The 25,058-nt window shown below is 54.6% G+C and overlaps 1 protein-coding gene across 8 annotated transcripts; it reads left to right on the top strand.

Moving 5' to 3' along the window:
• The first annotated feature begins 169 nt into the window (after positions 1 to 169).
• On the top strand, positions 170 to 22,299 carry Pnpla6 (patatin like phospholipase domain containing 6). Of its 8 annotated transcripts, none has more exons than XM_042693689.1 (37): positions 170 to 236; positions 406 to 456; positions 626 to 747; positions 1,200 to 1,288; positions 1,410 to 1,478; positions 1,838 to 1,925; positions 2,025 to 2,107; positions 2,267 to 2,364; positions 4,692 to 4,832; positions 4,940 to 5,099; positions 5,563 to 5,643; positions 5,797 to 5,925; positions 6,165 to 6,245; positions 6,336 to 6,498; positions 6,646 to 6,729; positions 7,147 to 7,256; positions 7,376 to 7,543; positions 7,636 to 7,713; positions 12,189 to 12,394; positions 12,581 to 12,712; positions 12,802 to 12,925; positions 13,178 to 13,291; positions 13,468 to 13,543; positions 15,009 to 15,152; positions 15,377 to 15,440; positions 15,684 to 15,852; positions 15,998 to 16,180; positions 16,323 to 16,441; positions 16,665 to 16,821; positions 17,131 to 17,247; positions 17,343 to 17,412; positions 17,840 to 17,956; positions 19,959 to 20,260; positions 20,988 to 21,104; positions 21,282 to 21,378; positions 21,492 to 21,601; positions 21,989 to 22,299. In XM_042693689.1, exons 4-37 carry the CDS (start codon positions 1,265 to 1,267, stop codon positions 22,061 to 22,063), a joined length of 4,050 nt encoding a protein of 1,349 aa, XP_042549623.1. In that variant the 5' UTR covers positions 170 to 236; positions 406 to 456; positions 626 to 747; positions 1,200 to 1,264; the 3' UTR covers positions 22,064 to 22,299. The 8 variants fall into 8 exon arrangements, with proteins under 8 accessions (XP_042549623.1, XP_042549624.1, XP_042549622.1 ...); XM_042693688.1 differs by having other exon boundaries at positions 190 to 236; positions 335 to 456; XM_042693690.1 differs by lacking the exon at positions 626 to 747.
• Positions 22,300 to 25,058: the final 2,759 nt, after the last annotated feature.

Genomic DNA, 25,058 nt, shown 5'->3' with positions numbered 1-25,058 from the left:
AAATGGGAACATAAACTCGGAGCGCTCTCTTTTTCTAACTCGGCCCCTTTAAGTGTCCGCCACTCTCGGCTCGGCGGGCCCGCGGCGACCTTCCGTGCGCGCAGGCGCGCGGGGCGGGGCGGGGCCGGGGCGCGCCGCCCGGCCGTGAATAATTTAAAGGGGCCGAGTCCGCAGCGCCGGGTGGAAAGCAAAGCTAGCGGTGTTGGCGCAGGGAGGACCCTGGCTGCAGTCCCTGGGTGAGTCTTGAGTTTCCATCGGCCCGGTGGGGGCGCCCCTCCGGGGCTCGTTAGCCAGCTTCAACTTGCCCCCAGATCTGTGCTCTGATTCCCGGTAGGTCCCGACTTTCTGATGCCCCCATCCCCCCACCCCTACCCCTGTTTCTTGCCGGTGTTTCCGCAACGGTAGCCAGGTGCACCGTGGAGAGGAAGGGAAGTAGTCACCTCAGGAATATTCCAGGTAACTATGTCTCAGGGCCGAGTGATTGCGTTTCACTCCCATTAATATCCAGAGATATCTTTAGCGACACCCTCCCCCAGGCCCTCCCCAGACCCCAGCAATGTGCCCGGCCAGCCTCAGGTTTCCTCCTTGCTGGTCTCGAGTTCAGGATCTGTCGGTAACTTTCCAGCGCCCACCTGTAATCCCCGCGTCCCTGGTTACGCCTCTCGGTTTAACTGCGCCCGCGTCGTCGTTACCGAGGCCCGGTGATGCCCAGCCCTGCCGGGGACCCCGGAACTCTACTACTGCGCGGTAGTAAATTATCCAGTTAGCACCTTGCGGGTTCACCTCACCCCAAGGGTCCCATGACCCCTTCCAAGGGATCCCCGGGCGGTACCCCGCGCGTCCCAGCTCCCAGGGGCCGGGCTTGGGTCAGGAGCCAGTTGTCCAGCAAATCACGGGGTCCCCACTTTTCCCGGAGCGGAACATTCCAGTTTTTGGCAGAGAGTAGGAGGGCAAAGCTTAGGGGTGAAAGGGGACAGAGGCCCGGGAGGGGACCCCTGGCCGGAAGGAGCCGGGTCCTGGGAGAACCCGCCCGCGAGCAGCTGACTTTGATCGCCTCGACGGCTTCCCTTTGACCCCGGCCTGGGAGGAAGGGAAAGGGAGTCTGGAGAGAGCGAGAGGGGAAATGTCTGGGATCAGGGGACTCTCCTAACCCCCAGGTCCGGGCCAGAAGGTCTACATCCCATCCATCTGTTCCACAGCGCCCCTCTAGCGGCTGCCACCCCGCCCCACCCCACCCCACCCCACCCCACCCCACCGCTGGCCGATGGAGAAGCCCGCGGGGCCAAAGGTACCCAGGGGGCGGGGCTTGTGGTTGGAGGCGGGACTTGGGTGAGGGGCGAGGCCGGGGTCGAGCAGGCCCTCCCTGAATGACGTCTTGGTGCTGCTTCCTTCTGCAACCTGCTTGCCAGGACTGCGGGCTCTCCGACCTGCTACCCAGCCTGAGGCAACCAATGGAGGCCCCGCTGCAAACCGGAATGGTAAGGACCAATGATGCTTGGGACTACAATTCCCGGCGTGCTCTGCGCTCTCGCACGCTCTCACGGAACTACGTTTCCCGGCGCGCACCACGGGCGGCCCAAGCCGTCGGGGGTGGGGAAAGAGTGGCGTCCCCCCCTCCCCCCCGGGGAGGAGAAGGAGGAGGAGGAGGAGGAGGAGGAGGAGGTGGTGGAGGTGGAGGTAGAGGAGGAAGCCGCACTGGCCCATTCAGCAGATGGGGACACCGAGTCCTGGGCTGATTATGACCTCCTCGGGGGCTGAGGCCCAGGACGTCCCGGCCCTCGAGGAGGGTTCGGCGGGACAGACCTGCGGCGGGCATCCGGTGCCGTTCATCCCGCAGGTGCTGGGCGTGATGATCGGGGCCGGCGTGGCTGTGGTGGTCACCGCGGTGCTCATCCTCCTGGTGGTGCGGAGGCTGCGAGTGCAGAGTGAGGACCCGGAGGGGCCCCGGTGGAGGGGAGGAGGCTGAGGGCTGAACATCTGCTGGAACTCAGTATCCCTCCTCGCTCCCCTCTCCCGTCCCCTAGAAACCCCAGCCCCGGAGGGGCCCCGGTACCGGTTCCGGAAGAGGGACAAAGTGCTTTTCTATGGCCGGAAAATTATGCGGAAGGTGAGTGTGGGACCTCCTGTGTTCAGCGCTCACCACGCCGGCCCTGCCCTTCCTGATTTACATCTCTTTGGTGGACACTTCCCTCTCCCCCTTTTATTGATTACAGGGCTCCCCTTTCTCTCCTTATTGATTCCCCGCTCCACCCCTTAAATCTCCTAGGTGTCACAGTCCACTTCCTCCCTGGTAGACTCCTCCGTCTCCACCACTTCCAGGCCACGAATGAAGAAGAAACTTAAAATGCTCAACATTGCCAAGAAGTAAGGCTGGTATCTGGTGATTCTGGTATTGGGATGGGACTAGGGCGCAGAATCATAACTTGGGGGTGCTCTGAGCCCATGGGCTGGAAGTCTTTCCTATCAGAGGGGCATCTCAAGACTTTCTTTTCTCTGAGGAGCTATATCAGATCTTTCTGATACCAAATATGGCTCTTCTGGGGTCTCTGTCTCTTTTAAGGACTCTCATTTCTGTACCACAGGATGATTGTGTGTGTGTGTGTGTGTGTGTGTGTGTGTGTATTAGAGCTTGAATTCAGGACCTGATGGTGGACCTGAGCTTTTTCACGCAGAGCTGGCATCTTACCACACTTCGACTTCAAACTTTTTCCTGGTTTATTAGAGATAAGAGTCTCTTGGACTTTTATGTCTGACTGGCTGATTTCAAACCCCAGATCTTAGCCTCCTGAGTAGGATTACAGATATGAGCCACCAGCACCTGGCTTTTTTTTTTTTTTTTTAAATTAAGGCATCTTTATAAAGATAGCCTGCAGCCTGTATCTGGAGATGTTCACATAGAACAAGAACAACTTCCAAGACATGCCAAAGTCAGAGAGAGTCTATCTGAGGAACTTAGTCTGGGACTGAGGCTCCCATGACTAAAATGCACTTTCTGGGGTCTGCCCATACCTTGGAACTAATGTTGGGGTGTGTCATTACAGCCAGAACATCTGTTTACTAGATTTAGGATGACTGGTGGAGTGCCAGCCTCAGGACTTGCTTTCTTAGTTACTTTTTATTATTATTATTTGCCTGTTGTGGGGCCTGAACTCTGGGCCTGAGCACTGTCCCTCAGTTCTTCAGCTCAATGTGACCACCCTACCACTTGAGCCACAGAGCCACTTCCAGCTTTTTCTGCTTATGTGGTGCTGAGGAATTGAACCCAGGGCCTCATGTATACAAGGCAAGCGCTCTACCACTGAGCCACCTTCCCAGCCCTCTCAGTTACCTTTTATCATCCTTGTGACCAAGTACCTAACACACAACCTAAGGAGGGAAGGATTTATTTTAACACACACTTTCAAGAGGTGTCCATCTTTTGTGGTAGGAAGGGAGGGCTTGGCAGAGCAGAGCCGTTCCCTTCGTGGTAGAGAGAGGAATACAAGAAGGAGCTAAGGCAGATTGAGTCTCCCAGGACATGCCTTCAGTGACTATTTCCTCCATTAAAGCCCTGTCTTCTACCTTTCACCATCTCCCAAAAGTGCCATCACATTATGAATCTATACCATGATTTATCCATTTATTAGGTCTGAGCTCTTATGGTCTGTAACCATCCCTATTATTAGATGTTTCTTTCCTTTTTTTTGTTCCCAAAATTACTGTGGTGTTTTTTTTTTAATTTTGTTTTATAGAAGGTTTACTTTACTTGCACTGTTTAATTTCTTTCTAAATGTGCTGGAAAGAGCTACTTAAAAAAAATGTACAGGGGGGCTGGGAAGGTGGCTCAGTGGTAGAGTGCTTGCCTTGCATGCATGAGGCCCTGGGTTCGATTCCTCAGCACCACATAAGTAGAAAAACCTGGAAGTGGCGCTATGGCTCAAGTGGTAGAGCACTAGCCTTGAGCTGAAGAGTTGAGGGACAGTGCCCAGGCCCAGAGTTCAGGCCCCACAACTGACAAAAAAAAAAGTACAGGGACTGGGAGTGTGGCTTAGTGGAAGAGTGCTTGCCTAGCATGTATGAAGCCCTTGGTTTGATTTCTCAGTGCCACATAAACAGAAAAAGCCACAGTGGTATGGTGGCTCAAGTGATAGAAGCTCAGGGGCAGTGCTCAGGCCCTGAGTTCAAGCCCCAGGACTGGCAAAAACAAAAACAAACAACAACAACAACAAAAAACAGTACAGGCCTGAGCCATCAGTGCTTGGCTGCTGAGTATTTCTTAATTCAGTGACTATCATAAGTTTTAATAAATGTATTTTGTAAGTGGCCACATGGTAGGATTGGGAAGTTTGGCTCAAATGGTATTAGCAAGCTTCAGGCCTTGAATTCAAACTCCACTACTGCCCTTATCCTACCCTCTGCTACAAAAATGGGAAAGTGGGTATGTGGGGGTAGAGGGGCTAGATAGTAAATAATTTAGGCTTTGTAGTCCACATGCATTTTCGGTCTTGACTAGTCAACTGTGTGGATATAGTACCAGAACCCCTTTACGTGGTATGCAAATGAATGAACATGGCCATGTGCCAATAAAACTTTATTTACAAAACCAAGTAGCCTGATTTGGATGGTGGGGAGTTTGCTTTGTGTGTTGGAGGTTTGGGGGATCTTAAGAGTCAACCTGAGCTCTCCCCTATCCTCACCTACCTTTCCACCAGGATTTTGCGCATCCCAAAGGAGACCCCAACACTACAGCGGAAAGAGCCTCCACCTGCAGTGCTGGAGGCTGACCTGACTGAGGGTGACCTGGCTAACTCCCACCTGCCCTCTGAGGTGCTGTACATGCTCAAGAATGTCCGGTCAGTGTTTTGGGGTATAGGTAGTTTGCGGGGGGGAGGGGTCTTGCAGAGCTGGAGGGAGAAGGGCTGTTTGGACTCGCATCCCTCTTCTGCCACCCATCCCACAGGGTCCTGGGCCACTTTGAGAAACCTCTCTTCCTGGAGCTGTGCCGGCACATGGTCTTCCAGCGTCTAGGTCAGGGGGACTACGTCTTCCGGCCTGGCCAGCCGGATGCCAGCATCTATGTGGTGCAGGACGGGCTCCTGGAACTTTGCCTACCTGGGCCTGTGAGTGGGCTGTGGGGGGAGAGGCACAGGAGAGGGCCATCCCCTGGGATGTATATTCAGAAGGCACAAGGTTAAGCCAGAAGCCAGTGGCTGACACCCGTAACCCTAGCCACTCAGGACGCTAAGGTCTGAGGATTGCAGTTGAAGCCAGCCTGGGCAGGGAAGTCTGGGAGACTCTTATCTCTTATAGTAAATTAACCACCCCCACACCAAAAAAAAAATAAAATGGAAGTGGCCTTGAGCAAAAGAAGGTCAAGGACAGTGCCCAGACCCTACGTTTAAGCCCTAGGACTGCCAAAAAAAAAAAAAAAAAAAAGGAGTGTGTGATCATTCAGTGGTAACTTCAGAGAGAGGCTGAGGTGATCACTATGGTGGGTGGGGTGGGGACCAGGGGTATAGACAGAGGGTGGGATGTGGGTTTCCAGGACGAGGCCAGCATGCGTGAATGGCCTCTGTGTCTTAGGATGGGAAGGAGTGTGTGGTGAAAGAAGTGGTCCCCGGGGACAGTGTCAACAGCCTTCTAAGCATCCTGGATGTCATCACGGTGAGTGACCTGTGTGAGGGAGCGAGGGACAGGCTGGAGATGGGGCGCTGAGGTGTGAGGAGGCCCTAGACCCCATCTCTGATTAGCCCCTGACATTGCTGAGGGACCCCATAGCCCTTGACCTTGTCTGCCTTTCCCCCCACTCTCCCCCAGGGTCACCAGCACCCCCAGAGGACCGTGTCTGCGCGGGCCGCACGTGACTCCACAGTGCTTCGGCTTCCCGTGGAGGCCTTCTCTGCTGTCTTCACCAAGTACCCCGAGAGCTTGGTGCGGGTGGTGCAGGTCAGCGGTCTTTTCCTCCACCCATGGCAGGGGGCGCGCCACACCCCACCCTGGTCTCCACCCCACCCATCTCTGCCAGCCAGAGCTCAGCAGGCGCTGGAGCTGCTGTTCCCATGGGGTGGTTATCAGCTCTGAGCAGCCAGCCCTGGCCCCTTGTCCCAGGTCTGGGATGGCCCCGCCCACCTATCTAGCCCCTCCCCTTGGCAGACCTGCTCATAACCCCGCCCCCTTCCTTGTAGATCATCATGGTGAGGTTACAGCGAGTGACCTTCCTGGCACTGCACAACTACCTGGGTCTGACTAATGAGCTCTTCAGCCACGTGAGTTGGGGGCAGGTGTGGGGGCGCTTAGAGGACCAGGTGGAAACCACCTGGATGTGCCACAAACTGCTCTCTGTCCCTCTACCCCAGGAGATCCAGCCCCTGCGCCTGTTCCCCAGCCCAGGCCTCCCAGCCCGCACCAGCCCTGTGCGTGGCTGCAAGAGGGTGGTTGGCACCTCGGCTTCAGAGGAGCCCAGAGAGACCCCCGGCCGGCCCCCTGACCCCACCGGGGCCCCGCTGCCTGGACCTGCAGGTATCTAGAGACACCCCCATCTGGCTCCCAGACCGCCAGTCTTGTCCCACTGGAATCCCCAAAGATTGCTTTTCCTAGTCCTCCATCCCCAGGGACTCCGAGTGGACCCCCCCTCCCCTAATCCTAGCTCTGGACCTCCCCCCCCAGGGGAGCCTGTGAAGCCCACATCCCTGGAAGCCCCCCCAGCCCCTCTGCTGAGCCGCTGTATCTCCATGCCAGTGGATATCTCAGGTTTGGAACCTTTTGGGGACTGGGTATAGGGAAAGGGCCACCCAGCTTCTATGCATTTGAATCTAGGCTCTACCAGCTTGATTTCTTTTCTTACCTGCAAAATGAGGGGTGCCAATGGTACTTCCTCGATGGTACTTTTGTGGCGCGTATTTACTGAGTTGGCATCTTCCTGGCTGGATTGTGAAGCATGCAGAGGGAGAATGTGGTCATCGATTGATCATGTCTGCTGTGGTCCAGACCCTGCATGGGGTAGGATTGGTGATTGATTACAGCCGCTCTCCCTCACCTCTTTATTTACTTTGATTATTGACTGAATGGAGCCGGGGCCTCACACAGGCTGGGGCAAGCCGCTGTAGCACTGAGCTGCACCTCTAACTTCATCGTCACTGATTTTATTGTCCCTCTTTGTACCCACAGGTTTGCAGGGTGGCCCCCGCTCTGACTTCGACATGGCCTATGAGCGTGGCCGGATTTCTGTATCACTGCAAGAAGAGGCCTCTGGTGGGCCCCAGACAGCCCCAGCTCGGGTAAGACCCGCAGCCCTCCCCCTTCCAGTGTTGCATCCCCACCTCGACCATGGTGGTATCTCCCGGGGTGGGTGCCTGGGCTGGGGGCGCCCAGCAGATCACAGTCCTGTCCCCTGCAGACCCCCAGTCAGGAGCCTCGGGAGCAGCCAGCGGGCGCCTGTGAATACAGCTATGGTGAGGACGAAAGCGCCACTGGCAGCTGCCCCTTTGGGCCCTACCAGGGCCGCCAAACCAGCAGCATCTTTGAGGCGGCAAAGCGGGAGTTGGCCAAACTGATGCGGATTGAGGTGGGCAGCGGAGGGAAGGACTGGGGATAGTAAGGAGTAATGGGGGGGAAGGAGGCCTGGCTGCACCCATCTCAACCCCACTTCCCTCTTAGGACCCCTCCCTTCTCAACAGCCGGGTCTTCCTGCATCACGCCAAAGCGGGCACCATCATCGCTCGACAAGGGGACCAGGTATGTCTGATCTCTGACCCTTGAGCTCTGGGACTAGGCTCCCCTCTTGTTTTTCCAGCCTCTAACCTGGGTGTCTTCTCATCTTTTTACCCCCCCCCCCCCCCAAGTCCCTCTGGACACCTAACAACCCTTCACCTCTCACCTCTGAACTTCTCCTGGGGGCTGAAAGTCTAGATCTTTCCTACCTGTCCTCTTTCTTTCTGTAGCCTCTATTTTCTTTTTTTTTCTGACACTATGGTTTTGTTCTTTTTTTTTTTTTTTTTTTGGTCCAGTCGTGGGGCCTGAACTCTGGGCCTGGGCGCTGTCCCTCAGCTCTTCAGCTCAAGGCTAGTGCTCTACCACTTGAGCCACAGCACCACTTCCGGCTTTTTTTTTCTGTTTATGTGGTGCTGAGGAATCAAACCCAGGGCCTCATGCATGCAAGGCAAGCGCTCTACCACTGAGCCACCTTCCCAGCCCACACTATGGGTTTTGAACTCTGCGGCTTGAGTTGTGCCTTCACACCTTTTAGCTTGTGAGGTGATTATTATTATGTTTGGGGTGTTTTATTTTGTTGTTGGTGGTGGTGTGGGGCTTGAACTCAGGGCCTGGGCCCTGTCCCTGAGCCTCTTTGTGCTCAAGGCTAGTGCTCTACCACTCGAGCCACAGAGCCACTCTGGTTTTGGGGTGGCTAATTGGAGATAAGAGTCTCACAGGGACTTTTCTGCCCAGGCTGGCTTCGAACCACAATCCTCAGATCTCAGCTTCCTGAGTACCTAGGATTACAGTCGTGAGCCACTGGTGCCTGGCTATTATTATGTTTTTAGGTAGGGTCTCTCTTTCTTTTTTTTTTTCTGCCAGTCTAGAGCCTTCTATGTGGCTGGGACTATAGGCCCATACCCTGTGCCCGGTTTATTTGTTGTCATGGGATGGGGGTCTCACAAGCTTTTTGCTGGGGTGAACCACGCTCCTCCTGATCTTAGGAACATCCTGCTTACAACTCTGGCCTGTGGTAAAATAGGGGTTCCATAAAGAGGACTCATAATCACAACCCTGACTCCATGAGCCACTTTGGGATTCAGAGGCCTCCCCAGCAGCATGCCAGAGATATCCATCTTTTGCATGTTCCATGTGGGGAAACTGAGGCACCCCCCTTCTCCCCCTCCTGAGGGGAAGCACTGGCCGTAGCCCCACAGTTGGGAGGCAGGGAGTTCAGGTTCTGAAGTGAGCAGAACAGAGTTGAAATCAGGTCTCGGTCACAGCTCCCAGTGTGACTTTGGGCAAAAGATCTAGAAAGTTCTCAGCTTCCTGGGTCTGTGGGATGGAGACAGCGAGTAGAAACACAAACTTCTCAGAGATGCACCAAGGTGACAGTCCTAGGAGAGCTCTAGGGTGACAGTTTAAGTTGGTGGCAGGCCAGACACCCTGAAACCTGGGAGAAGGACCTGGGCAGAGGTGGGGGGCAGTGGGGCACAGTGCACCTGTGGGCTAGCCAGGGGTTCTGCTGTCAGTAGGGGGGGCTCCTTTCTAATAGCAAGGCCAGTGAGGCTGTGCCAGCTAGCTGGGCTCGGCCCCTGGGGACACACTGAGCAGCAAGATCTCATTTATTTATACACACACACACACAGACACACACACACACACACACACACACACGTATATGTATATATGTATACTTCTTTTCCAGTACTGGGTCTTAAACTGCTTTTGCTCAAGGTTAGCACTCTACCATTTGAGCTACAGTGCCACTTCCAGCTTTATTTTTTTCTGTTTCTGTGGAGGAATCGAACCCAGGGCTTCATGCATGCTAGGCATATACTCTACCACTAAGCCACATCCCTAGCCCTCTCGTTATATTTATATAGTATTCCAAAATGGGAGTTAAGAGTGTAGTTGAGGAGGTGGGAGGGCAGGGATGGTAGGGGAAAAACAAAGGAGGAGGCAACAATGCTTGATAAGAAATGACTCATTACCTTGCTCATGTAACTGTAACCCCTCTGTACAGTGTTTTTACAATACTAAACTTACTTAAACACACACACACACACACACACACACACACACACACACACACACACATACAGCCAGAACCTGAAACACTTCTGGTCCAAAGCCTTTTGGATAAGGAAGACTCAAACCTATATTTAACACAGTCATGACTGAACAGGTTTGAGAATTGCTGTTTGATGCATTTTTCATTCCCAGTAAGCATCATTAAGATATTCAAGTTTCTGGGGGCTGGGAAGGTGGCTCACTGGTAGAGTGCTTGTCTCGTATGCATGAGGCTCCGTGTTCAATTCCTTAGCACCACATAAGCAGAAAAAAGCCAGAAGAGGCACTGTAATTCAAGTGGTAGAGCTCTCGCCTTGAGCTGAAGAGCTGAGGGACAGCGCCCAGGCCCAGAGTTCAGGCCCTATGACCAACAAAAAAAAAAAAAGATATTCAAGTTTCTGAGAAGTCCTGCACTAAAACAAGCTTTCTAATCTGAGGACAAATGGCCACCTCATGTTAAAAACTGTGCTCATTTCAATCCCAGCCTGGAATTCTCCATTGTAGGTTTCAGCACATTTGTGTGTGTGTGTCTCTATCTCCTGGAGTCCTCTCCCTTTCTCTCTCATTCCCATTCCCAGCACTGTTTTGGCTGTGGAGTTTTAAAATTCGTATTTTATTTTTTTGTCAGTCGTGGGTTGAACTCAGAGCCTGGGTGATGTCCTTGAGCTCTTTTGCTCAAGGCTAGCGCTCTACCACTTTGAGCCACAGCACCACTTCCACTTCTCTGGTGGTTTATTGGAGGTAAGAGTCTCACAGGGACTTTCTGTCTTGTGATCCTCAGATCTCAGCCTTTGGTGTGAACCACTGGCATCTGGCTGTTTTTCATTTTTTGGTGGCAGACAGGTTGAGGTAATGAAAGGAGAATGATCTTTCTGTCTTGAGGAAGTTTCATTTCTTCATTGATGAAGAAACAGAAGGAGGATATGTCTGACTGGTCAGGCTGATAGGAGAAGAGAGATGCCTTAGTCCTGGACCTTGTGCTGCCTGCTGGACCAGAGACAGGAAAAATCGGCATGGTGTTAGCCTTTGGGACAGGACCAGTAGTTCTGACAGACATGACTCAAAGGATCACACAAATGAAATATAAGAAAGGCTTAATATATGACCTGTTGGCACTACAAAGGCTGGTGTAAACAGGGCAGAGCATCTGAAGATGTGGCCTCCAGCCAAAGAGGAAGGTGGGGGAGCAATTAACTGGGTATAGCTGGAGGAAAAGTCATGCCAGGCAGAGAACAGGTTGTGCAAAGGTCCTGTGGTGAACGTGCTTGCTGCATATGTGTGAGGCCCTGAATTTGATCCCCAGCACTTAAAAATAGTCATTTTAGACGTCTTTTGTTAAAACATGTAATCCACGTGAGTATAGAATGGAATTTTTTTCATCCTCTGATCTGTGGACAGACATTTGTTTTCACCTTTTATTGGAGGGAAGAGAGGGTGTAGTTTGGCTTGAATTCAGGGCTTGGGTGCTGTCCTCAAGGCTAGTACTCTTACCATTTTGAGCCACAACACCACTTCCTGCTTTTTCTGTGGTTAATTGGAATAAGTCTCATAGACTTTCCTGCTTGGGCTGGCTTTGAACTATGATCCTCAGATCTCAGCCTCCTGTGTAGATAGGATTACAGGTGTGAGCCACTGGTGCCCAGCTTATTTCTACCTTTTAGAAATTATGCGTCAGACACAGAATCCAGATTAGATCATTGACTTGCAAATATTTTCTCCCACTGTGTAAGTTGCTGTTGTTGCCGTGATTCTGAAATACAAAATTTTTATTTATTTTTATTTTTTTGTCGGTCGTGGGGCTTGAACTCTGGGCCTGGGTGCTGTCCCTGCACTCTTCAGCTCAAGGCAAGTGCTCTACCACTTGAGCCACAGTGTCACTTTCCGGTTTATTTGAGATAAGGGTCTCAGGGACTTTCCTGCCCGGACTGGCTTCGAACCATGATCCTCAGATCTCAGCCTTCTGAGTAGCTAGGATTACAGGCGTGAGCCACTGGCACCTGGCTCTGAAGTATAAAATTTTTAATCATGATGAACTCATGCTTGCTAGGCAAATGCTCTACCACTTGAGCCATGCCCTCCCATCCCTATTTTGCTTTCAGTTATTGATCAGATCGGGTCTCACACTTTTTTGCCTGGGCTAGTCTTGGACTGTGATCCTCCTAAGCTTGAACCACCATGCCCAGATTGTTGGTAGATGTGTGTGTGTGTGTGGTTGGTGTGTGTGTGGGGGGGGCTTAATAAACTTTGGGTAGGTTGGCCTAGAACTGTGATCCTCAAGATCTCCACCACTGAAGCTGGGATTACAGGTGTGAGCCACCTTGCAGTGCCTTATTTTTCATCATAAACCTCCCTATGGGGCACCTTGAGATGAGTTTGGGGAGCACCCGGGCCCTGCTCCTGTCCCCACACTTGCTCACCTCCCGTGCTCCCTCCTGTCATCACAGGATGTGAGCCTGCACTTCGTGCTCTGGGGCTGCCTGCACGTGTACCAGCGCATGATCGACAAGGCAGAGGACGTGTGCCTCTTCGTGTCTCAGCCCGGGGAGCTGGTGGGGCAGCTGGCGGTGCTCACGGGGGAGCCCCTCATCTTCACCCTGCGTGCCCAGCGCGACTGCACCTTCCTGCGGATCTCCAAGTCCGACTTCTATGAGTATGACTTGGCCTGGGGCTGGGGTGTGGGGTCTTAGCAGCCGGAGGACCCAGCCCAATTTTGCTCCGCCCCCAACCTGCCTCAGGGCCATTTGAAGCCCTTTCTGTTTTACCCCTGATTTCTGGGGAGTCCTGGGCCGATCCCTAGACCATGCACACACATACACACCCTCTTCTTGGCCTGCAGGATCATGCGTGCTCAGCCCAGCGTGGTGCTGAGCGCGGCGCACACGGTGGCTGCGAGGATGTCGCCATTTGTGCGCCAGATGGACTTCGCCATCGACTGGACGGCAGTGGAAGCCGGACGGGCCCTGTACAGGTGCAGCGCCCCGCCCTCCCCCCTTTCTGCTCCCACGGGTGTGAGACCAGGCCGGCCCCTGCTTACCCCCCCTCCACCCTGCACCCCAGGCAGGGCGACCGCTCCGACTGCACCTACATCGTGCTCAACGGGCGCCTGCGCAGTGTCATCCAGCGGGGCAGCGGCAAGAAGGAGCTGGTGGGGGAGTATGGCCGCGGGGACCTCATCGGTGTGGTAAGGGCGGCCGCAGCCAGCCCTCCCCTCCAGCACCCCACTAATGGGACCCAGTGGGGGGCCTGGCCGTGGCTCAGGGCTCCCCCTTCCCTCCTGGAATTCAAATGGATAATGGGCATCCCTATTTGGGGGGGGGGGGGTCCCAGGGTGTGGGAGGTTCCCTCCGCACCCATGCCCCGCCCACCCACTTCCTGGGACACCCGCCCCCCCCCTTGGCCCCGCAGCCTTGTCATCAAGTTCGTGACCCCACAGGTGGAGGCGCTGACCCGTCAGCCGCGGGCCACCACGGTGCACGCCGTGCGGGACACGGAGCTGGCCAAGCTCCCCGAGGGCACCCTGGGCCACATCAAGCGGCGGTACCCGCAGGTGCGTCCCTGCGGGAGGGCAGCTGCCAGGGCCCGGGGGCGGGGCCTGGGCGGACGGGGCTCCTGGGGGCAGGGCCCAGGTCGAGGGCACCCTAGGCTCCCCTGCTGGAGGTGGTAGAAAACGCGGGAGCACTTGCTCCTCCTCCTTACTGGCCCGCTGGGCTCCACTGTCTCCAGGTTGTGACCCGCCTCATCCACTTGCTGAGCCAGAAAATTCTCGGGAACCTGCAGCAGCTGCAAGGACCTTTCCCAGGTTGGGGGGCGGGGAGGAGGGGGAACGGCTGCCGAGGGGCATGCTGGGGGGTGTAGTCCCTCACCCAGCGCTGGTGCAGAAGGGAAATTCTGTCCACCGGCATGCTGGGGAATGGAGTCCAGCGTAAGTTTTGCCAGTGTTGGGACCAGTGTAGAAGTAGGGTCCGAGGAGCATGCTGGGGGATGGAGTTCAGGTTCCTGTGCACTCTGGGAAATGGAGTCCTGGCAACCAAGGACACTTGTTGAAGGCTCTCTGGTGTTGACCTTGCTGGGTGAAGGCATCTTTAAGCTGAGTGCTTGATTCCCCTGTCAGGACCTGTTGGATAGAATTCACTCCTGCACACACAGGAAGGTGTCAGATTAATATGTGATGGCATCTGGCATCCGTGGATGGAGGACAGGGCTCATGCCACATTGCCAAATGGCTTCTAAAGTTACCCAAGTGCCAAGAGGTGTGGTTCCTTGTCCCAGACGGTGGCTTCTGTGACCTCAACACAATCAGCCACAGTCCAAGGCATGCTGAAATATAGGCCAAAAGTTCTACATGTGGGTGACCCACTACCTCCTTCGCAGGGTTGTGGTAGCAGGAAAGATGCAACTTGTAAAATACACAGAAAAAGTAGCACTGTTATGCAGCATAGGTAGCAGAGGGAGGCTTCCCAAGGACAGAGCTGAGACTTGATATGTGAGATGGGGTTAGATTTAAGAACTAGGAAAGTCCAAATTGAGGGTGTGGTGATTTTGAACCATCACCAGGAGGAAACTGAGAGGGATGGCTGGAGTAAGAGTCCAGGATTTGAGAGGTGTTTGTTTGGTTTTTTTTGGGGTGGGTTGTGGGGCTTGAACTCTGGGCCTGGACACTGTCCCTCAGCTCTTCAGCTCAAGGCGAGCGCTCTACTACTTGAGCCACAGTACCACTTCTGGCTTTCTGGTGGCTTATTGGAGATAAGAGTCTCATGGACTTTTCCTGCTCAGGCTGGCTTTGAACCATGATCCTTAGATCTCAGCCTCCTGAGTAGCTAGGATTAACAGGCGTGAGCCACTGGCGCCTGGCTCATTTGAAGTTCTTAAGTCAGTCATAGAGGAGGGGAATCCGACCACCAAGAAATCAAGAGATGAGACTGCTTCCTTGGTGTAGGCTATTGGCCAGGGTCCTGGGATGGAGTAAGTGGGCCAAAAGTGTTTTTTCTGGTCTAGTCTTTGGTTGGGATAAAGGAACCCAAGCCAGAATAGGGTTGGGGTTACCAGTGAGGCTGCAGATACAGTGAATGTAACTGTTGCAAAGTTGCATAATGAGCCCCACTGAGATTAGGGCCAGCAAAGGAGACGAGATGGCCATGTTTTAATCAGCGGTCAGGCTGTAGATTAGGATCAAGTTGCAAGGTTAGAGAAGGAAGAGGAAGATGAAAATGAGGAAGAGACAGATGACACAGACTACACAGTATATTTCTCCATTGGGATCTCAGCAGGCTCAGGGCTAGGTGTCCTGCCCCACTCGGAACTCACCAACCCAGCCAGCAACCTGTCCACGGTGGCAGTCCTGCCCGTGTGTGCGGAGGTGCCCATGATGGCCTTCACACTGGAGCTGCAGCATGCCCTTCAAGCCATTGGTCAGTGGGGGCAAGGGGCATGGTGAGGGCAGGCCCTGGGGCTGCTGGGGCAGGGTGTGCATTTGTAAAACCATTGGGTTTTACAACCCAATGTGGGTTGGGCATACTTGGTGGATGGGCAGGGTGGGGAATGTAATAGGGTCCCAGGGTTTAAGGATGAGTAGTGGGGTATTCTGCTTGGAGAGAGGCCCTCAGCTCTAACTTCCCTCCCTCGTCTTCCCTAGGTCCCACACTCCTCCTCAACAGTGACATCATCCGGGCACGCTTGGGAGCCTCTGCACTAGATAGGTGTGTGGGGGCTTCGGATGGGAGCAAGACAGGGCATGGGGTATGTTGAGGCCTCTGATCCATTTAGCCAGGTAAATGCTAGGTGCCCCACAGTGGGGTCAATTGGCAGACAGTGGGTGAAGCTCTCTCTGTAAGGCGTGCACTTCCCTTGAGTGTGTCCAAGCACCTCCCAGAAATGGAACTCTGTGGGGTGCACCACCCCAGACCAGCCCCCCAAATGACCGTATCCTCCATCCCACCCAGCATCCAGGAGTTCCGGCTGTCAGGGTGGCTGGCCCAGCAGGAGGACGCGCACCGCATAGTGCTCTACCAAACCGACGCATCGCTCACGCCCTGGACGGTGCGCTGCCTGCGCCAGGCCGACTGCATCCTCATTGTAGGCCTGGGTGACCAGGAGCCTACCCTTGGCCAGGTTCGGAGGTCCTATTCAGTGACTACCCCACGCCGGGACCCCCTCCCCCTGCCCTACCGTGCCTGTATCAGGACTCATGCACCTGTACCCAAAGTGAGGGGAGGAGGGGTGGGCGAGGCCTTGACCCCCACTCTCCACCCTCCAGCTGGAGCAGATGCTGGAGAACACAGCCGTGCGCGCCCTCAAGCAGCTGGTCCTCCTGCACCGGGAGGAGGGCCCGGGCCCGGCACGCACCGTTGAGTGGCTCAACATGCGCAGCTGGTGCTCGGGGCACCTGCACCTGCGCTGCCCGCGCCGCCTCTTCTCGCGCCGCAGCCCAGCCAAGCTGGTGAGACTGGACCGCCCCTCCCCAGGAGAACCTCCCGCTTCCTGGGGGCGGAGCCGGGAGTGGGCGGCGAGGGGGGCCCCCCCATGTCGTTGGGGTATCCCCAGCCGACCCCCAGCCTTACGGATCGCCGTTCTTACCCCAGCACGAGCTCTACGAGAAGGTTTTCTCCAAGCGCGCCGACCGGCACAGCGACTTCTCCCGCCTGGCGCGGGTGCTCACGGGAAACACGATCGCCTTGGTGCTGGGCGGGGGCGGGGCCAGGTGAGGGGCGGGGCCTGGATGCCGCGCTGGGCGTGGTCAGCCAGGGCGGAGCTTTCTTCGTTGGGAGGCTGTCCCGGGGGCGGAGCCTGGGTGCCGGGGGTGGAGCTTTCCGTCAGGCTCCAGCCATGGAGGCTGGTGGCTGTTTCTTAGATGTCAGCAGGGGAGCTCCTGGGACTGGGCTTAGCCCACCCCTTGTGGTCACTGGGCTCCCTCCATCCCGCAGGGGCTGCTCGCATATCGGGGTGCTGAAGGCACTAGAGGAGGCAGGTGTTCCAGTCGACCTCGTGGGTGGCACATCCATCGGCTCCTTCATAGGGGCCCTCTACGCCGAGGAGCGCAGTGCCAGCCGCACCAAGCAGCGGGCCCGCGAATGGGCCAAGGTGTGTGTTGGGGAGGTCTGGGGTTGCAGTACCCTAATAGTGCTGGGAGACCTGATCTGCGATGGGGGGCCCCAGGATCTGCCTGGACCCCTGTAGATATAATACTCTTGGGATTTGGATGTTTCTCTGCCATCTCCCCACCAGTGACCCTAGTCCCCACCCCCAGCTAGAGCAATCAAGAACCCCAGCCACCACTTTCTGAGTGGGCCTGGAAGGCTAACCACCGTCTATGGTCCGCCCTCTAGACTCACAAACCCTCCATGATCCCAGGTGATTCCCGTTTGACCCCAGCTGGCCCTATACCCTTAGGGCATGACCTCGGTAATGGAGCCAGTGTTGGATCTCACCTACCCTGTTACCTCCATGTTCACTGGCTCGGCCTTTAACCGAAGCATCCACCGTGTCTTTCAAGATAAGCAGATTGAGGTATGGTCTGCCTACACCCACCCCCACCCCCACCTTGCCTGCCTCAGTCCACAGTGGCTCCCAACCTTCCCTCCTGTGCGTCCTTGTCCTTGCAGGACCTGTGGCTGCCATACTTCAATGTGACCACAGACATCACTGCTTCAGCCATGCGCGTCCACAAAGATGGTGGGTGCCACCATCCTGCTTGGCCCAGCTACATCAGCTGTGCTCACATGGGGAGGGACTGTGGGGAGGGGGCAGCTGAGCCACTGGGACCTGGTTAACACAAGTGACTGGCCACCGACCACTAACCATCACCTGCTAATGTCCCAGAGGCCCCAGGTATGTCCTAGCTGAGGGGTGGGGAGCCTGGAGGCTCATCAGGCGCCTCACCCCCTCCGCCTACCGACGTCCCCACAGGCTGTATGTGGCGTTACGTCCGGGCCAGCTCCTCCTAATGTCCCTACCTGCCCCCTCTCTGCGACCCCAAGGATGGGCACCTGCTGGTGGATGGGTGCTACGTTAACAACGTACCAGGTCTGGCTAGGCCTCTTAAGTGTGTCTGAGCGTGTCTGTGTGTGTGTGTGTCTTGTCTGTCTATCCCACCGGGCAGGCTCTCTGTGGCGGTATGTGCGTGCCAGCATGACACTCTCAGGCTATCTGCCCCCGCTCTGCGACCCAAAGGACGGGCACCTGCTCATGGATGGCGGCTACATCAACAACCTGCCAGGCAAGTGGCTGACTCACGCACCGCGCATGCATTGCTCACGTGTGTCACTGGGCTCCCATACACACCGCCATTGCACACGCAAGCCCAGGCAGCCAGGCTCAGGCGAGGGAGCAGGTGCACAACCTGTGCAACGGTACAGGTGTGTGCGTGTGGTGGGACAGTAGAACATGTGCACACATGTTCACACAGACACAAACACATGCATTGGTGAGATGCCATCTACCCACATGCCAGTGTGTTCACACCTGTCCTGCACACTCTGTGTACACGTGCACCCATGCCTACATGCACATGGATCTGGTGCCTGTGTGACCAAGTTAGGCTTTCACCAGTGCAGCAGAGAGGCAGGCGAGTGTACACAACTGCACAGCAGGAGCAAGTAGTTCATAGCTGTCAATCCAGCTTATGCAGGAGGCTGAGATCTGGGGATCAAGGTTCAAGGCCAATCCAGGCAGAAAAGGCCATGAGACTCCCTAATTAACCAGCAAAAAGCTCAAGCTTGGAGGCTTGGCTCAAACAGTAAGAGTGCTAGCCTTGTATAAGCAGAGTAAGCTCAAGTTCCTGAGTTCAAATCCCAGTAGCAGCCAAAAGTGTTCACAATCCCAGAAGTGAGCATACGGATGTGTAAGCTTCACACAGAGACACACACATACATGCACAGAGTCCCGTAGATCAGGAGTTGACAAACAATGGCCCTCAAGCCTGTGTTTGAATTAAAAAATAAAGTTTTAGAGCTAGGTACTGGTGGCTCACACCTGTAATCCTAGCTAGTCAGTAGGCTAAGATCTGAGGATAACAGTTCAGAGCCAGCCCTGGCAGAAAAGTCCCTGTGAAACTTTCTTTTTTTTTTTTTTTTTTTTTTTGGTCACTTGTGGGGCCTGAACTCTGGGCCGAGGTGCTGTCCCTCAGCTCTTCAGCTCAAGGCTAGTGTTCTACCTCTTGAGCCACAGCACCACTTCTGGTTTTTTCTGCTGATATGGTGCTGAGGAATCGAACCCAGGGCCTCATGCATGCAAAGCAACCACTCTACCATAGAGCCACCATCCCCATCCCAACCCCCCTGTGAAACTTTTTTTTTGGGGGGGTGGTCCAGTCGTGGGGCCTGAACTCTGGGCCTGGGCACTGTCCCTCAGCTCTTCAGCTCAAGGCTAGCACTCTACCACTTGAGCCACAGCGCCACTTCTGGCTTTTTTTTTTCTGCTTATGTGGTGTTGAGGAATCGAACCCAGAGCCTCATGCATGCAAAGCAACCACTCTACCACTGAGCCACCTTCCCAGCCCCCCCTGTGAAACTTTTATTTCCAATTAATCAGCAGAAAACTAGAAGTGATGATGTGGCTCAAGTGGTAGAGTGCTAGCCTTGGGCAAAAATTACGCAGGGACAGTCCCCAGGCCCTGAGTTCAAGCCCCACTGCTGGCAAAAAAAAAAAAAGTTTTATTGAGGCAATCATACCCAGTCTTTCGACCTGTTATTGGGGCTACAGTGGCAAAGTGTAGTATCGTGGCCCACAAAGTTGGAATGCTTTTCTCTTTGCCATGCCATGTACATGAGCAGGTGTATACACCTACCTACAGGTGGATGGCACACTTGGACACACAAGAAATACATGTAGATGTCACATAGAAACCCAGCCACCCCCACTCCCCACCCCCAGATATCCCAGCCTGTTCCCATACAAGGTCTGGGCATGTGTCCCAGGAAACATAAGTAAGCTCACACAGGATATGTGCCAAGTCGAATACAGACCTGCAGGCCCCTGTCTCTGCCCCGGGTCCCTTTTGGGAACCCTTCCAATGTGGGGTACACACGTTGCCAGCACAGGTCTCCAGGCACGCCACCATGCTCACTGGGCCATCACCCTTTCTTCTTCCCTCATTTGCATTGGTCTCTTCACTTTTGCATAACCGCATGACATTTGCATACGGTGAGCTGAGGGACTGGGTTGATTATCCCTGCCTGGGGCCCCGCTGGGAGCAGCCCTCTGACCCCTTGGCCCCACAGCGGACATCGCCCGCAGTATGGGTGCCAAAACGGTTATCGCCATCGACGTGGGGAGCCAGGATGAGACGGACCTCAGCACCTACGGGGACAGCCTGTCTGGCTGGTGGCTGCTGTGGAAGAGGCTGAACCCTTGGGCAGACAAAGTGAAGGTCCCAGACATGGCCGAGATCCAGTCCCGGCTGGCTTACGTGTCCTGTGTAAGACAGCTGGAAGTGGTCAAGTCCAGCTCCTACTGCGAGTACCTGCGCCCACCCATCGACTGCTTCAAGACCATGGACTTCGGGAAGTTCGACCAGATTTATGTGAGCAGCTGGGGTAGATGCGGTGCTGGTCTGGTGGGCTGGCAAAGTTTTGCTTTGTAAACCCCAGAGGAGTGCCAGATGGAGGGTTTTAGGGCTTCATCTTCAACCTGTGGGAAGTGATCAGTGATTGATCAATGATGTCTGCACCGGGCATGACAGATATAGTGGTGATGTGAGCTTTGTGTTTAAGCTTATTACGTGAAACACCCAGTAGTGATTTCCAGTGCCAGTTTCTGTCCAGGTAGGAGTGAGAGCAGTGATTAGTTAGTTAATGTCTGCTACAGATCTGAGAGAGGAGGGTAGATGTGTTTTCATCCTGTCCCACTGGCCCTGAAAAATGTTTCATGGTTCTCACCAGATGAAGTTGACCATTATCTGCTGCCCAGAGGCACATGTAAAATTGTCTGATGTCCTTTCTGAGATGACAGAGAAAGTGTGCTGTGATGGATTAGTGATGCCTACTGTGGACCTGAGACTGTACAATATCCCCTGGTATTGAGGGGTTGAGTGGGAAAGGAGGTGGAGGCATTGATTGGTAATGTCTGGCAGGGGTACAGATAGATATTTGCATACGTGTGCTATGTATGGCTCACTCAGAAATAGATTTAATCTCAAATGTCTCTTCTGCCAGGGTGTCAGGCACTGAGGGTTCAGAGAATAGGCAGAGTGAGTAGTGACGGCCGGAAGGGGGCTCAGGCATGGCCCCAACACCCTTCCCTTCTTGTAGGACGTGGGCTACCAGTACGGGAAGGCTGTGTTTGGAGGCTGGACCCGGGGCGATGTCATTGAGAAGATGCTCACAGACCGGCGGTCTACAGACCTTAATGAGAGCCGTCGAGCAGATGTAAGCCTGCGGTGTTTTTTGGGTTGGGGACACTCCAGACATTCCAGGACCCCCACAGACCTTGCTCATCCCTGTCCCCCAACCTCAGATGACCTGATACATCTCTGGGGTCCCCTGAGGTGGCCGTTTCAAGATCTCCTCTGAGTCCAGCACCCCCAACTCCGCCCCTCCCCTCAGGTTCTGGCATTCCCCAGCTCTGGCTTTACCGACTTGGCAGAGATCGTATCCCGGATCGAACCCCCCACAACCTACGTCTCTGATGGCTGTGCGGATGGTGAGGGCCAAGGGGGCACCCCTGGAGGAGTAGGGGGAGCTGGGCCTGGAGCTATCTGGGGACCCCAGACCAGCCTGGGTCCCCTCAACCTGAGCCCTGCTCACCATCCCAAGGGGAAGAATCTGACTGCCTGACAGAGTATGAGGAAGAGGCGGGCCCCGACTGCTCGAGGGATGAGGGGGGCTCCCCCGAGGGCGCTAGCCCCAGCACAGCCTCGGAGGTGGTAAGAGCTGACACCCCAGCGTCCCCCCTCCCGGGGGCCCTGGCAGGTCTGCGTGTGGTGGGAGGGCTGTCTGGGGTCTTGCGTGGGGTTTGCTGGATGATGCCCCAGAAGGGTCCTGTGGCAGCCGCAGGTGCATGGATGTCCCCAGGCTGGGCAGCGGGTCTTGGCTGAGAAGCCCTGTGGGCTTCTAAAGGGACATTGTGGGCTTCTAAAGGGACATCGGTGCAGCCACAAGAGGTTTGCTTCTCATAGGGCAGGGCTGGGTGGGAGGCTGAAGTTTTCTGGCTGATTAGGAGGTAGTGTCAGAGGGTGTCTGTAGGCATGTCTCACCCTGGTGACGCACATGGCCTGTTCTCTCTCCCCCCTCCTCACCTCACCCCCCGCCAGGAGGAGGAGAAGTGTCCCCTCCGGCACCGGCGCCGGCCTCCCCCCGAGCCTCCAGGCTCGGCTGCAGACACCTAAGGATGTCCCTAGGACACCGCCCCCCTCTGGGGCCCTTGCTGGGCTGGGGTGGCCCATGGAGGGAGGGAGCTCCCCTCAACCTGCTGCTAATGCCTGATGCTCCCTGGGTGTCCTCAGCACCCAGGGCCTCACACACACTGGACCGAACCGCCCGCCCCAGCCCCGGGGCGGCGCCACTGCACTGATCACCCATTGTCCCATTGTCACCTACCCAATAAACTCATGTCTTAGAAGCAGCCTGGTGGTGTCCTTGGTTCTGGATCCCCTCCCAACCCTACCTTCGGCCCCACACTTGGCCTCCTCAGCCCTACTGTGTGCAGAAACCATGGACGTGCACCCAGTCAGTCTCCAAGGATAAATCACATCCAGACATAGGCTAAAGAAGTTATTTCTCATTGGGCACTGGTAGCTCACTCCTCTAATCTTAGCTACTCAAGAAGCTGAGATCTAGCTGGGTGCTGGTGGCTCATGCCTGTAATACTAGCTACTCAGGAGGTTGAGATCTGAGAATCATGGTTCAAAGCCAGCCCGGGCAGGAAAGTCCATGAGACTCTTATCTCCAATAAACCACTAGAAAACCAGAAGTGGAGCTATGGCTCAAGTGGTGGAGCACTCACCTTGAGCTAAAGAGAGCAAAGACAGTGCCCAAGCCCAGAGTTCAAGCCCCAGGACTGACCAAAAAAAAAAAAAAATGTACAAAAGAGAAGCTGAGATCTAAGAATCAGGATTTGAAGCCACCCTGGGCAGGAAAAATCCATGAGACTTCATCTCCAATGAACCAGCAAAAAGCTGGAAGTAGAGCTGTGACTCAAGTGGTAGAGTGTCGGCCTACCACTTGAGTAAAAAAACTCTGGAAAGCCAGACACCAGTGGCTCAAGCCTGTAATCCTAGCTACTCAGGAGGCTGAGATCTAAGGATTACAGTTCAAAGCCTGCCTAGGTAGGAAAGTCCGTGAGACTCATCTCCAATTAACCACCAGAAAACCAGAAGTGGTGCTATGGCTTAAGTGGTAGAGTGCTCACCTTGAGCTGAAAAGCTCACGGACAGTGCCCAGGCCCTGAGTTCAAGCCCCAGTACTGACACACACACAGAGTTTCTCTTGGTTTCTATCCTTTTCTCCTGTGTGCCCAGCAGAGCTGACAGGGAGCGGTCTCTGCTTTGCTCTGAGCTCTGACCCCTGCACTTGGAGGTGTTGGTGAATAGCTTAGACTGAACCAGGTGGACTGGGGGTCAATGCCAGCTGGGCCTCTCCTGGCGATCACAGGCTGGCAACTGAAGCTCTCTGAGCTCTGGTGGCTTCACCTGGCCATCGGACTGGGCCTGAACCTAGATTGGAAGCCCTGGGAAGGGACTAGATCTGTGTGTGTGTATGTCTCATGAAAAAAAAAAATATATATATATATACATACATATATATAAAGTTTATCATTGTAATCGTGTGTGTGTGTGTGTGTGTGTGTGTGTGTGTGTGTGTTGTACTAGGGGCTGAACTCAGAGCCTTTCAATCTTACACAACTTTTTTTTTTTTTTTTTTTTTGCCACTTGTGGGGTTTGAACAGGGCCTGGGCACTGTCCTTGAGCTTCTTTTTGCTCAAGGCTAGCACCCTACCACTTTGGTTTGGTACCATCTCTGGTTTTTGAGTGCTTTGTTGGAGATTAGAGTCTCGTGGGAACTTTTTTTTGCCTGGCCTGGCTTGCTTTGAACTGTGAGCCTCAGATCTCGGCCTCCTGAATAGCTAGGATTACAGTGTGAGCCATTGTGTGTGGCCATCAGCACCATGGACAGCAAAGATGCTATCCACAGTAGTATCAGCCCCTCCCCCACCTTGCCCCAGCTGCTCCCTCCAAGCCCCCAACATTCCTGCCCCCTTCAGATCCTTGGGATTTATTTTTTGTTGTTTATTTGTGCATTTGGTGGGGCTCAAACTCAGGGCCTTTCAATTTTGTTGGCTCTTTTCTGCTCAAGACCAGCCCCCTACCTCTTGAGCCACAGCTCTCCTTCCAGATATTTCAAGAGTCTCATGGACTTTTGGAACCCCAATTCTCAGAGGTCAGCCTCCCAAGTCACTAGAATTACAAATGCAAGCAACCAGGGCCTGGAATTCCTACTACTTTGACAAATTATTTTAACAATGTAAATGCATCATTTCACATGACCCCACTTGGGGCAGGGGCTCCTTCCTGGAAAGTTTCTGGACACTGGAAAGACACCAAAATCCTCTGGGTCAGAAATGACACATTTCTGCCCACAGTTGCTTTTATTGGCCAGGACGAATCACATGGTCCCGCCCACTCACCAGGTGCATGTGATCTGCCCTTCCATGAGCCAGCCAAGGATCCTTGGGGAAATACGTTGAATATCATTAATGGTAGACAGATGTGGAGATGGAAGCCAACACATACTGCCTCTCTGCTTCCACATCTTGAGGCTTAGGTAATGCCAAGAAATTTTACAAGCCAGACACCCATGGCTGATGCCTGTAATCCTAGTTATGCAGGAGGCTGAGATCTGAGGATCAGGATCTGAAGTCAGCCTGGGCAAAAAAATTGGTAAAACCGGGCATGGTAGCACACACTTGTCAACCCAGCTACATGGGAAGTTGAAATTGAAGAACTTTGGAAATTAGGCCTGATGATGCATGCCTATCTTCCAGCTCCAAGTAGTTGCTGTAAAATAGGCAGATAGTGGTCCAGGTATGAACCCAGGATTGAGCCCAACCTGCAGCTTGAGCCTCCTGCTGTGTGGGCCATGCCCCACAGCTTGAGCACACCACCAGCCCTTTTTGTTCATTGTTAAGAACTAGCCAGGGGCTGGGAAAGTGGCTCAGTGGTAGAGCGCTTGCCTTGCATGCCTGAGGCCCTGGGTTCGATTCCTCAGCACCACATAAGCAGGAAAAAAAGCCAGAAGTGGCGCTGTGGCTCAAGTGGTAGAATGCTAGCCTTGAGCTGAAGAGCTGAGGGACAGCGCCCAGGCCCAGAGTTCAGGCCCCAAGAC

The sequence above is a fragment of the Dipodomys spectabilis genome, unplaced genomic scaffold (assembly GCF_019054845.1).
Source record: "Dipodomys spectabilis isolate Male_0828 unplaced genomic scaffold, ASM1905484v1 ptg000173l, whole genome shotgun sequence".
Classification (NCBI taxonomy): domain Eukaryota; kingdom Metazoa; phylum Chordata; class Mammalia; order Rodentia; family Heteromyidae; genus Dipodomys; species Dipodomys spectabilis.
Note: the sequence above shows the minus strand (reverse complement) of the source record. Positions and strands in the feature narration are given on the sequence as shown.

Bases quoted from the DNA above. Each gene is read 5' to 3' on its own strand.
- Pnpla6 (XM_042693685.1), top strand. From the start codon at position 1,712: ATGGGGACACCGAGTCCTGGGCTGATTATGACCTCCTCGGGGGCTGAG. The intron at 5,926-6,164 runs GTCAGCGGTCTT...CCTTCCTTGTAG, and splicing joins GCTTGGTGCGGGTGGTGCAG to ATCATCATGGTGAGGTTACA. The intron at 15,153-15,376 runs GTCAGTGGGGGC...CGTCTTCCCTAG, and splicing joins GCATGCCCTTCAAGCCATTG to GTCCCACACTCCTCCTCAAC.